The sequence below is a fragment of the Cataglyphis hispanica genome, chromosome 4 (genome assembly GCF_021464435.1).
Source record: "Cataglyphis hispanica isolate Lineage 1 chromosome 4, ULB_Chis1_1.0, whole genome shotgun sequence".
In the NCBI taxonomy this organism is placed as follows: Eukaryota; Metazoa; Arthropoda; class Insecta; order Hymenoptera; family Formicidae; genus Cataglyphis; species Cataglyphis hispanica.
In genome coordinates this window covers 9,546,356-9,559,799 of record NC_065957.1, presented here as the reverse complement: position 1 = coordinate 9,559,799, position 13,444 = coordinate 9,546,356, and the positions used below count along the sequence as shown (strand labels likewise).

At 35.2% G+C, this 13,444-nt stretch overlaps 2 protein-coding genes and 1 long non-coding RNA gene across 5 annotated transcripts in view; 2 read left to right on the top strand and 1 right to left on the bottom strand.

Annotated features, from left to right (window-relative positions):
* Window positions 1-29: 29 nt before the first annotated feature.
* LOC126848655 (uncharacterized) overlaps window positions 30-13,444 on the top strand; it is a 37,795-nt gene continuing 24,380 nt past the window's right edge. Inside the window, exons 1-2 of the long non-coding RNA XR_007687291.1 lie at window positions 30-1,158; window positions 1,302-1,351. This is a non-coding gene — a long non-coding RNA (uncharacterized LOC126848655). The remainder of the gene's footprint in view (window positions 1,159-1,301; window positions 1,352-13,444) is intronic.
* Window positions 2,720-13,444, bottom strand: part of LOC126848644 (divergent protein kinase domain 1C) — a 13,210-nt gene continuing 2,485 nt past the window's right edge. Inside the window, exons 2-6 of one of the 3 annotated variants that reach the window (XM_050589669.1) lie at window positions 11,387-11,686; window positions 10,990-11,199; window positions 4,788-4,948; window positions 3,998-4,685; window positions 2,720-3,658 (exon numbers count right to left, since the gene is read on the bottom strand). In XM_050589669.1, the coding sequence (XP_050445626.1) occupies window positions 3,428-3,658; window positions 3,998-4,685; window positions 4,788-4,921 (1,053 nt within the window). In that variant the 5' untranslated portion in view covers window positions 4,922-4,948; window positions 10,990-11,199; window positions 11,387-11,686 and the 3' untranslated portion in view covers window positions 2,720-3,427. Of the gene's footprint in view, window positions 3,659-3,997; window positions 4,686-4,787; window positions 4,949-7,840; window positions 7,991-10,977; window positions 11,200-11,386; window positions 11,688-13,444 lie in introns of those variants that run through there. The other 2 variants (XM_050589670.1, XM_050589668.1) reach the window with 2 other exon arrangements.
* Window positions 7,888-13,444, top strand: part of LOC126848631 (glycogen-binding subunit 76A) — a 27,053-nt gene continuing 21,496 nt past the window's right edge. The window contains exon 1 of the mRNA XM_050589643.1: window positions 7,888-8,030. Coding sequence (XP_050445600.1) covers window positions 7,962-8,030 — 69 coding nt within the window. The 5' untranslated portion in view covers window positions 7,888-7,961. The remainder of the gene's footprint in view (window positions 8,031-13,444) is intronic.

Sequence of the window (13,444 nt, the reverse complement as noted above, 5' to 3'; positions counted from 1 at the left end):
ACAATTTTGATTTCGTTCCATGTTATCTTCGCGAAGCATGGCGATGCGAGAAATATTACAGAATTATTCTCTCTAATATGAGTGATTAATATTATTTCGTAATTATTTAATTTGTATGTAAAACTTGTTTGATGATTAAATAAATCGTAAGGATATCGTGGCGACGATTTTGTTAGAAGCAAATATTTCGCGCCTTTTATTCACGTGAAGTAGGCATTATTATTGACGCGTCACATTAATGCGTAGTTGCTGACGTCCGTCGTTCCGGAATCACTAACGAAATGCCGCGAACGAGAGACGAACCGCGGAGATTCGCAATGTATTTAATTAAGAGTAAGTCATAATTGCAATCATATTTAATAATTTTCCATTGCGTAGCATGTAAATCTAGTGTTTGGCCATGTGCGACTCGTATCGTTGTTTACGCGCTGTCATCCTGTCATACGCGCGCGCCGACAGTCGAGAACAAGTAGGTTAACAGAACGGTATCGCATCACATTAATTTTCAAGACGTTTTCGTGAAAAATACTACGATCATGATATATTGATATACTACAAGTGTGATTAATGAGTATCAACCGGCATTACTCAATTTGATTAAACGAATCGCGGCGATGGGTGTGTGTCGAAAAAAATTCTTGTGCGGTTTATTTGCTTGAATAGATATTGACGCGATCGGAATTTATATAAATTATGGTATATATTTCATGAGTGAGTGTGTTATATAGTCTTATAATAAATATAACTACAATAATTGTGTGTTGTGTATTAAAATCATATTTTAATCATTTTCGATCGTATAACATTTAAATATTTATGCGACTATCAATTTGTTTAAACTTTAAACCTTAAATCTCTGCTGTATTCGCGCGCATATGAAATTAGTCTCTAGAGATATCACTAGAGCGATCGTGAATAACTTCGTGCGCGTTTCCCGTGTTGGTTTCCCGCCATAATCAAGTGCGCGCCGCTTGCTAGTAAAATCGGGAGTGAAAAGTGTCATTAATTAATCGCGCTTATTAATTGTATTCGAGTGCGCGCATTGTAATTGTAATTAATTGTTTTCACGAATGAGTGTCACGAAGGAGCAACGATGAAATGAGAGAGGAGGAGGAGGAGATCCGGAGTGGCATCGGGCAACGGCGGAGTAATCAGGAGGTGAATAATTTATTTAAATGTTAAAAGTTCAATAAAATGAAAATTTTAATGTGCAATAATTACTTTTTGAGATATTAAATACAATTTTTTTTTGTATACTTGCTTTAATTTACATTAAATAGATATATTTTTATATTTTACAGATGAATGCTACATGTATATATGTGTAACTTCGCCGCTGCGCATCGCATAAGTGAGTTTAAACAGTTTTCTATTTTAGAGGTAATGGATTTGTCAGAAATTATCAGATATTTGTATAAAATGTATTTATAAGATGACAAATACTAAAAAAGAATCATACAATTTAAAGTATTTTTTAGATAATTATTAATATATAAAAGTTTGGAATCATATTAATTGCAATAGTAAAATATTATTTATTATTTGTTTCTGTAAAGTTTCTGATATTGGATGTTATTATACATATATTAACCATTATTTTATTGGAATCATATTAAAAAATAATAAAAATTATAATTGAAAATAACTGAAATAAATTGAAAGAAAGTTTAAGTTAAAAATATATAAAAATATTTTTTATATATATTTCACAAATCCATTGTCTTAAAATGGACAAATTAGGATAAATTGAATTAAATATTTTAAATCTTGGAATGTGACATATATGTGTCAATGCGCATAAAGATGTGCACATAAATAATTCACATATATGAAATGATCATTTTTATTTTTGCATTATTGAGTTTGGTCGTTTATCTCAGAAAAATATTTTTACACCAAGAGTACGATTGGTTCAAAGAGACGAACACAATAATTAATAATTTTTTAATAACAAATATAATTAATAATTTTTATTGGAAAAAGAAATAATTTTTACATATACGCGAAAATTTGAAGAAATAAAAAATTTATTATGTTAGACTTTCTATCACTCTGCATAAACAAAATTTTTAAAAAATACAACGAAGAAAACACTGTGAAGATGTAATATATTAATAATTATACATATAATTTTGATAAATCTTTTTTAAGTATACTTTATAATTATTTAAAAATACATTAAAATCATTCAAGATTATATTATAATTAATTAAATTTTTAAGTTTATTATATAAATAAATTTTGAAAAATGAAGGAAAAAAAAAGAAACGATATTAAAATACAAGATTGATATTTTTGGAAAATAAAACTTTTTTTTTATTTTAATTTTTTGTATTTATATCTCATGAAGATTGAAACATATTTACATATAGTATTAAGTAAATTAAAATAAGTTAATATTTATGAACTACGGTATGGAAAAATGTTGACATATTTAGCTATGTTATTTTATTTTTGCTTTAAAATGTTTCAATAATATTGAAAGTCTGTGTTTTTGACTTTCTTATTTTTTTATTTCTTCGGAATAAAAAATATTACATAAAAATATATTAAATATTATGAGCTTAAATTTTATAATGTGCTAGTTTTGTCAAGTGCGCACGCATAATGTTGAAGAAATAATATTTTTAAACATGCTGAATCTTTATATGAAAACTTTTAAAGGGTGCAGTAGAGATGAAATCAAATTGGGAAGACATCAAGACATCGTTATGTAAGTTTCACTTTTGTTCTTTATTTAAAATTTATAATGGCACTTTGACTGATTTTTATTACGTAAGCTTAAGATTAAAAGAAATGTAATATAAAGTAATATAATAGGCACTCTCTTTTTCACGTAAGTGTATCGCGTGACTCCGCTAGTACTAAACGTGTATAACGAACAATAATAATGCCTATAATTAATTATAGGTTCATTTATCTATTCATACGTAAGAATCTCTTCTAGAAATGGGTTGTTCTTTATCTTCTAATTAAGTGCATAAATTTCATGTCAGAATATCTTTCGGATTCTTAGCATTCAATTTCCGAGAGATCCATTTATGTGTTTCACGATCTTATGACAATAATATTTCTACAACTAACAATAAGATAAATATTTAAATTCTCTTATTTATAAATAATCTTTATTGGTATCACTAGCCTCTCTGTTAGACTTTCCTTCGCTACTTCTGCAGTGTAAAACAAAAGTTAAGTCTGATTGTTAAATCCGTATTGTAAAAGTATGCGATTGTAAGTATTAATATTACTCCCTTAACTAAATAAATACAGGCTAAACTAAATAAATACAGGCGTTATGCGTGGTTTCAATGGTACGACAAAAATTACATTCTATATTTCATCCAAACGTAAATTCACAACGTTACGTTTTTATCATTGTCCGTCTTTTTCTTAATTCCGAATGTATCGTCTTTCTCAGTTTTCTTTCTTACACAAAGGCCGCGTACTCTTGTTCCATTTCACTCAGCATATTGTAAAGTCGTTTCTTCAAGCTGTCGGTCGCTGCCGCGCGCGGTAAATGCGTCGTATCGCCGTCTGGATTAGCGCATTGTCTCAATAACACAGCCAGTGTGCTGGTGGTGTGCTCCGACATTAGCAATCCAGGAATGATTACCGTTCCCGAAACCGTCCAGCCGAGAAAGATCTTCTCGCAGATAATCTACAAACACATATTTCTAACTTTTTAAAAATTCATAATAAAACTGAAATCATATGAAAATTAGCAATAATAATAAATGAGCGCTATATATTTCTTATTTAAAGTCAATGTTTAATTTACATAAATATATAGTGAGAGTTAATATGCAATAAAAGTAATAATAATAATATAATATATATATGTTATCGCTTTTAAATTTTAAAAATATTAAAAATTACATAATATACACAATATTTAATAAAATTAATTAATAATTTATTACTAATTTTAAAATTAATTAAAAAATTAATTAATAATTTTATGCAATATATACAAATATATAATATCGAAAAAGATTACCTGTAAATTATTATTGAGAACCGGCGCTTCACAACGCTTATTCTTCGAGCATACTGACCGGCAATCAAAGAAATCACAGTCCTCGTGCTTCTCGCAGCTTTTACCGTTAGCGGTGACGCGATTGATGACACTTTTCGGGAAGATCGCGTCTAGATCCAAAAACTTTAACTTTTGTCCGCCTAGAGGTAAGCCGAAGTGATTGATCTTAATATCGCAAAGATAAAGTGGTTCGGGGAATTCCGTTTCGAGTTCCTCGAGCAGATTGAGGATCATCACGGCGAGCTTCAGCCTCTTGGCCCACTCGGGTTTCGAATCGGACAGGGCTAGCACTGTCGTGGGTGTCTCGATCGGTCTGACATATTCGACCGCATAAAAAGTGCCGCACGTGCCAATCAGTTGCGGAAACACGTCCCTATCCTCGTACAAAATCATCATCAGATATTCATTCTCCTGTAGCAACGGCCAGAGATTCCCTATCTCTAGCCGACGTCTCGTCGCCTCGGTCTCTATCCGATGTGTCCGTAATCGGGCGAGTCTCTCCAACTGATGTCGCGCGAGAGTCACGTTTAATTTATTGATAACCAAGTCCTTGATCATGATGATGAAGTCCTCCTCGGACGGGAAGTGTAGCAAACCGGTCGTGTCCACCCAGTAGAGCGAATCGATTTGCTCCGAGGATGTCTTGATCCTGAATTGAAATAATATTTGTATTTGAATTCAAATTCTTTACGCGAGATATACATATATATGTAGCACGATGAAAGAGTATATGGAAGAAATAAAAGATTACTTTGAGGCCTTGAACACGAGCCGAGTCGCTTCCCAATGCGCCGAGAATACCGCCTCCTTGCCTGCATGAAGAGATTCGCATGCTAGCGAGTGTATCCCCTTTTCGGCGCATAAAGGTTCGCAGAGAATTCCCATCGCGGTACCGTCTCGGTGTTGGCTGCACTAAAATGAAAATTATGATCGGTTACTACACAAATACTAAAATTTCAAGTGCGTATAAGAATCGAATAAAAAATGCTTTGCGAAGAAAAGAAACGAGAAATGCAATTTCTTATATTTTTAGCTTTATATATTATAGCAATTAGTAAATTAATTATTTCACTAAAATTATAGAATATTTCTATAATTTTATTTCTCTTGCATATATTTATATTTATTACTTTGTTTCATGTAGAATATATTGTACCGTTGCTGATTTTGAATTCTTTCAATAAAATTACTGGCTCATCTAATGTTTTAAAAGAGATTGAAAAACAAAGTGGGAAAAATATATTAAGCTAATTAATAAAAATTAGTTAATTAATAAAAATAATTTTTCAGAGATTTTTGGGCTTCATTTTTTAAGAAAGCATTTTTGATCCGTGTTTATAGGAAATTTTTTGTTCAGAATTAAATTTCCTATAAAATGTCAAAGTTTGTCCGGAACGTTTTGGCTCATCCTGTATATATTAATATTATAATATTAATAAATATTGATATTAATTTCACAACACAATAATGATACATAATGAAAATACGCAACAAAAATCTATATCCACTTTAATATTTTGCTACGAAAACGACCGAATGTAAATAGCATGAACAAATATTTTAGCGCTCGTTTCAGTAGATGGCTTCCTTTTTTGCCACACGTTGTCCGACGAATTGAGAGCAAAGGAGTACATATTATTCTCGTGCGCGTGGGCGCTGTCACATATATGCGCCTATATTCTTGAGTATCACATATTATTCGCTTGTCGTACCACAGCACCGCGTGTAACGTTGTACGGGCTCGTTGTTCTCGTACGATATTTTTAGTCGGTCCAATCGGCCTCAATGAGAGAACGACCGTTACTTTGCAGTCCCCGTATATGCGCGTATGTTATGCGTGTCTGCCGCATTTTTCTCCGAAGCAACTTATCAAACGCTTACGAGAAAATAAATTATCTTTTATTGTTGTCTCATGTTTCGACAATAAACTTCGTACTCTTGCGAAAATTCTTGCTGAAAACGTGAAAATATGGAAAAGCGGAAAAACGATTCGATTTATGAAATAGTACTAGCAGAAATTACAACATTATTCACATTTTATAGACAAAAAAAATCAGTTATTTTTTCCATTCTTCGCAATAGAGACAATTTTTATCAAAGTAAAACTAAATTAGTTTTATTTATTATGATTTAGTTTAAAAATAATTATTTTTTTTAACTTAGGAAGTAAAAGAGATTATTTTATGCTTAGAATATTTTGTACATATATATATATATATATATATATATATATATATATAAAATATTTATTCGCATATCTCTTCTTCTTCTTCTTTTATTCTTAGAATGCAAATATGCAAAAATTCTTAGAATGCAAATATTTTTAGATAATTTAATAAATTAAGATAAACAATTATAGAATTTTTTAAAGTATAATTCGATAGCATTAGATTCTTTAATTAAATAATAATGAAATAAATCATTTTTTAATTAAACGAACATTTATGATAAAGAGAACTTTGAAGATTGGCAGACGTCATGTTTCCGCTATTATTTCATGTATCTCGCGTGTTTTAGTCAAGTATTATGTAAGCGACTTTTTTTAAATTCTATACTGCGACAGCACTGTAATAACCAATGACATATGTAAGGCTTAAATCATAAGACTTCACCGACAGAATGTCTTATATTACAATCTTTTTCTACTAAAAAATTTGAAAGACTTTATTGGACAGAAAAAGAGTCAATTATAATAATTTTCTAAGAATATTTCGACGTTTATCATTAAATTATAAATGAAATTTTTGATTTTTAAAAAAGAATTATTTAATATTACGCTAAACATTAATAATTCTGCTTTTCTCCGTTACAATGCAAACTGTTTAAACGTTACACTTTTTAATGTAAATTGATTCACTGAAATGTTAAAATAGATTATAATGAATTATTCAATATTTGCACATATGCAATTTAAATTATATATGTAGATTATAATTTAAATAGCTATTTCTTGGATGTAATTGATTTAACTCCGTCAAATAGTGACACAAGTATTTTAGAATATTTCACAGATATTTTATTCAGAGCGCGAATCGATCCTGACGAAATTAGGAAAATTTTAGGGGATCGATATCTGTAGAGGAACATCTGGGTTATCGACCTTGCTAGATTACCTTTTGCATCAATATCTAGATTTACAATTAAATTCTTTATCAATAAATTTCTACATACTCATCAATAAACAAATATATATATTAATAATAACGTATAAGTAATAAAATTTCCAGACATAAGCTGTCTAATTAGTCAAGTCTCTAAATTGGATTTATCGAGCGACATAGTCCCGGGCTAAGTACACACTTGACCTCTCTCATTCATATGACAAGTTTACCGCAAAGTTAACAATTTCGCAACATATTTATTTCATCGGTAATTTTTTCAAAAACGCTCCGATTGATTTTCGAATCGAACCTTTTGTACGTCGACCGACAAACTCGACCTCTCCTGACAGGTTTATCAAAGAAATAAAACGATAAGAATAAAACGCGACCATGATTAATTTCCGGTAGAAACAATTCGCCGTCTGTCAAAATTCGCGATTGTAATAAACTGTCATACTTTGCGTGCTTTGTATACGAGAAACGTGTACGAATTCGCCGCGCGAGTCGGCAGATCCACTTCTTCCTACCGGAGGCTGCGTAGAGTACGCGCGTGCGTCCGTCGCGCTCCTTCAACCCCGGCGCAGGATTCACCCCTTACACACTTTCACCGACATATTTATATCTCGTCTCGAGCCGTCGCGCAATCGTAAAGTTAGTGATTCGCGTTACACCGATCAAAGTAATTCGCGCGCGGCAAACTCACCACGATGGACACGTGACGCCAGGCCTCGATATTCGTGCACATTATACCCCAATACAGAAGCAGGTAGACGACGAGGAACAGGCTGGACAGCAGGAGGGCCGTTGCGAGCTTGTAGTTGTACATGAAGCCGGGAAGCCGGCGGACGTTCATGATCACGTTGTTGTTCGTCAGATTCCTGACGGGGATCAAGGTGAGCGTCGGAAAGAGAGAGTGAGAGTGTACGAAAGAAAGAGAGAGAAAGAGAGAGAGAGAGAGAGAGAGAGAGTATCCTTTATTATATATTTTTCTTTCTCTCTTTTAATCTCTCATCCGCGAGCCCGGCCTCGTCCTCTTCCACGGCGACGCTGCGACGTCTCGCGCAGACATCTCGTCGTCTCGTTGCCGCTTACGCCGCGGCTGCGACTCTCGGCGGAGCCTGTGCTCATTACCCTGATGTCGCGGCGCGATGACGAGCGCGTTTGCAGCAATGCGGCATAATCTGCGGCGCGTGCGAGAGCGAGGCGACGAGGGTCGCAACGCTGCGCCTCTTGCGGCGAATTATTCTGTTTCCTTCAGGAACGTATGCCGGCGGATCATCTCCCCCGGGTGGAGAGATCTGTGACGTTTGGTGGTTGAAATAGCGTCGCGTCGTTTCTCAAATCATTCGAATACGCCGGGTATGCTGTAGTCGCACGTCCGGACGATTCGATATTTCGTTCCAAGTCTCTTTTTTTCCATGATCTCGTGTGTAGCTTGTATATTGCATATTTCAACGACGCGACTGATATTGACATTCCGTTACTCTTAATTGTGTGTCGGAGAACGCGTGCGGATAATTTTAATATCTCTCGCACTCTAGTATGTTGCAGTTTTTTAATTTGTTCTTTTTTCAAATTGCACGATTGTCATTTATGCGATTTTGCAGCGTACTTTTATTTTGATATAATTGTTTAGTTGTCAAAATTGTTAGGAAATTTTATAAATATAAATTTGAAACATTGATAAATGCTTATTTTTATACTGTAGTATAAAAAGTCTAATGTATCTGTCAAAGATTGTGATAAGGGCAGTATCGAGAGTAATGCTACGTACAAAGCATTTTTTTACGTTTTGCTAAAATTATTCTTTTTATTTCTTCCTTTTCGAAAGTTTTTTTGCTCCGACTAAAAAATAAAAAAAAACGCAATTAATTACAAGAATAGATCGCTTCTCTCTCTCTCTCTCTCGATTATCTTTATCTTCCGGCGGCGTATCTTTATCTTTTCGCGTGGAAATAATATATCATCGTCATAGGCGACGCACATGCGTTGCGTCGCGTCGCGTAATGCGTTCGCTTAGCAGTTTCCGAATCGGACGCGCTACCGAATGTGCGATGTGAGCGAGTGAGCGAATAGAGACAGAGACGCACCTGCGTACCGCGACGCGCAGCTGCGACCTTCGATGCCCTTGTACCGCCAACGGCCGTTCCGGCAGCAGAGACGTCGTCGTCATTTTTACACGGGACGCACGTTCACGTAGAGGTCCACGTAAGAGAGGCTGCTCCGTCGTTCGGTCAACACCGACGTCGTCGTAGCTCGTTCGTTTATCCCGGTTCATCTCCCGTCGAGAATCGGTCTCGCGCTTGTAAAGTCGAAGACCGGAAGTGTTTCGCTGAGCGGGAACATCCGCGCGCGGATGCGTTCTGTTTACGGTTTTGCTTTTTCAAAAAGGGAGGACGCTTTCCGAGGAGTCGGTGAGTGCCACGCACGTGTGATTGTCCATCTTTTTTTTTTTTTTTAGAAAGAATAGAATTTTAATATTGTATGAAAAAATTGTGATAAGTGTAGTGTAGGGAATTTGATATCGATACTTCATCTTCTGATGCAATGAATGTCTAAAGAGTGAAATAGATGTGCTAATGCAATTTTCATTAGTTATATCTAATGACAATTTTTCACTCAGTAAATGTAGCTCAAACTTTGAAAAATTTTTTCTGTTCTTAATTTTTTTGAAATTTAAGAAAAGATTTCTTTACAATTCTGATTAGAGGATTTAATTAATTGAGGTATTGATGCTTCTTTTAACCAATTTGCTTGATTTCTAATCATAAATCTCTGGAGCAAGTACAATGTAGAAAATTTGTGTAAATCAAGGCAATATGATTCGTCCCGTGGGCAGTTTACATTAAACGCTCATTCTGACGATTTGCTTCTTGATGAAATTGTTTTGTTGATTTGACATGACCGCATCAATTTTAACTTCGTTAATAAAGGCGGTTGCGAGATGACATAATAAATCATATTTCATTTCTTCACAAGATTATGACGTACGAAATTATTTAATTGATTTTTCATATACATAAGATTTTTTGTGATTTTTTTTCGATTTTCCAATCGTCGAAAAAAGGATATAGATATAGATTATATATAAAAAAAAATCACGTCGCAGTTCGAAAGGGAAAACCGCGCCCGACATTCTTGATTAATGAGAACGCAAAATGTTCACCGATTAGATCAGTTATCATAAACTATCTGCCGAATCTGACGAACCCACCACGGACCGAGTCTCGTGTTTAGGATGAATCTCTCGACGCGAAAAATATATTTGACAACGCTACCGCGAGACCTTCGACGTGTACATCGTAGAGAAGATTGCAATTACTGTCCCACACCGTATAGGCGGACAAAAATAAACGCGATTGTAGAGTCTACAGCTTGACAGCGATTTACGTTCGATGATTTCATCTCACGCGCCCAACGAAAGCGCACATTCTTCTATCGAAACTGTCCGCGATTAAGCGTGTGATTTTCACGTTATCTCGTTATCTAATCATGTGTCAAGTTGAGATTGAATTCTAAATGAACTCTCCGATAAGTTTAGCTTTACCATTAGCTTCCACAAGTTTACTTCGCGTAATGACTATACAATTATAATTGCAATTATTCGCGAGAATTTATATTGGTTAATGACCTATCGTGACCTGATAAAGTTCAATGCTATCTTCGGACGCGATCTACGAGCGCGTGAGGGGTCACCATCAAGGGAATGTTTCCCACCTTCCAATCCCGTGTCGACGTGTTTAAAAAGAGAAACGAGTTTAGTCTTTGATCGTCGCGCGACCAAGTCGTTGAGGTAGGTTTGCATTTGACCTTTAACCTCCCTTCTTCCCCTCCTCTCACCTTTCTGCTCACCTGCGTGTTGTTCACATTTCTAGTTGCTCGTGAGAGGTGCGAATTGCGACCGCGATCGAACGTCACGTCGCGCCGATCGATCGACCGATTAATCGCTCGCAGACGTTCGCCAGACCGTAGATTGCGAGATCTTTAAGCTGATTGTGAGATAAAGGTCACGGTCTGCTGTTTCTGCTTGACACTGGCTCTGTCATCCGCTTGATTTTGATTCTACAAATTTAAAACTACAATTAGATTCTTCACTTTTCAAAATTTCCAGTGAAAAATTGAAGTAATCTCTCGCAGATTAAACCGTCTGATTTTTTTCTTAGTTCAAAATTGAATTAGAGTTTATTTCGCTTCGCGTGATAATAATAATAATTTATAATGGGATGGGGAGGAAGAAACGCGCTCTCACCTCGATATCGAGAAAAAATTGGTAAACGTGAATCTTGCTTCTACGTCCTTGGATTCTGCGATGGAGTCAGTGAAGGTCACCTTGATGAATATAGCGTTCGATACGGCATGCCGGATGGATTTTCCTCGAATGTGTGTCGCGCCTGCGGCATCGCTTCTACCACATGGTTCCTCGTGGAGATAAGCCGCTTTCGTCGCACTCCTACGTGATGCCTAGAAAGGTCATCGCCAGGGGGTCGTTACCCTCGGCAAATCCGTTCAGCGCTTTATAGATCTTATCCCACGAAGGTTTTCTATTTCACTTCTCAAGAAAAGCACGCTATGGATGTGGATCTCTTATGTTTAATTCACAAAAAATCTTTAATTTGCAAGATTGATTTTTGTAATTAATATATGTGCTACTAGATATTTTAGCAAAAAAAAAAAGAATGATTGTTATAGCATTGAAACAAATGGCATTTACATTCGTTCGTAAAATATTTTGCATGACATTCATCGATCATTGAAGTTAATTACATACATGATTCATTAATATAGTGAACAAAAATAGGATGCGATCTATTATATGATTGGTAACCACCAGAATTAACATCCAGAACGAAAAAAAGATTCGTAATGATTTATGATCAGCTCGAATCTCATATAGATTCAATATAGCGTCTTCGCTTCTTTTATCCGCTCTGTAATGGCAGTTGAATTTCATACGCACTAATATATAATAACTGCAATAAAATATTTTAGAACTGGTTCTTTTAATAAAATGTTTTTTAATAAAAAAGAAAATTTATTTTTTTAGTAACAAAGTAGAATTGATATTTCTAAAATATTTTGTACATGAAGACTTTTATCTTTTTTTATTATAGCTACAAGAAGTCAAACACTTTAAGTCAACTATTTATATTAATATATAAGTCAATTATTAAAAGTATTAACAAGTTTCATTTAAGCAATGATAAATAGTTGACTTATACATATAAAAAAACTTGTTAATACTTAAACTATGAAAAGAATTGTTTAACTTGGCAATCTTCAGTAACTTTTAAATCATGTGTCATATAAAAGATTATCTATTCAAAAGTTACGTGTTTTCTGACATCTGTCAAAATACAACTGAATCATTCTATCGCTTTTCTTGTTTCTTGTTTTCGATTACATCTTATTTAGAATTTTTACTTAATAAGTTAAAGTAGATTCTTCAGGGAAAAATTAAATTATATTTTAAAATCGGCTTGTGTAATAATATTTCACGTGTCGATCTCACAAACGGAGCGTCATTAATGGAAACCTGGACGATCGTTGCGAGAAAAAGCTTACAACCTTATTACAACGTGTCGTGCGTCGATCGTGCGTGACGACTCGCGGTAGGTCGACTCGCGCGTTCCTGCAGACGGCGAACGACCGACAGAAAACCGGGCAGGGAGTGGTTACAGTCGCCGAGAAGAAAAAAAAAGAAAAGAGACGAGTCGGGCGGGAAGAAAACAGAGAAAGAGAGAAGATATGGAGGTAGATGGTCGATTCTCTCTCGCGGTGCATCATTATCGAGTACAACGGCCAATCGGCCGGTCGCATTTTAATCCTCCCCGCGGCGCATCGGTAATAACGCGATTGCCGTTTGCTCGTTACTAATGAGGTCTCGATGATACGATAATTACGTCATCGGGGGATTAAATTCCGGATTACGGCGGGAGAATCAAGGGGGACACGAGAGGTGAGCGAAAGAGGATTCGAAAATATGCTTTCTCGCTGATACGCGAGGCGTATTCGTCTCGCGTAATCTATCATACTTTAAACGCGCGAGTCTAATAGAAGGGAGTCTGTATCTCCTGCGTCCTCGCGAGAGAGTGTTCAGGGGCGCATCTCCTTTGCGGAGGCGCGAGATTTCGTCATTTATGTCTATGGTGAATGGACAAGCGTCTCTTCTATATACTTGTCGAAAATCACCGCTGCGTCCCTCGTAGCGTTTAGGCTTTTTTTAGTTCGAGCCACGTTGTCATAGGTCGGGTACAGTTACGTTTGGCGATTGTGCATCGTAGGCGCGTATGCGTTTCGGCCTGTCGCG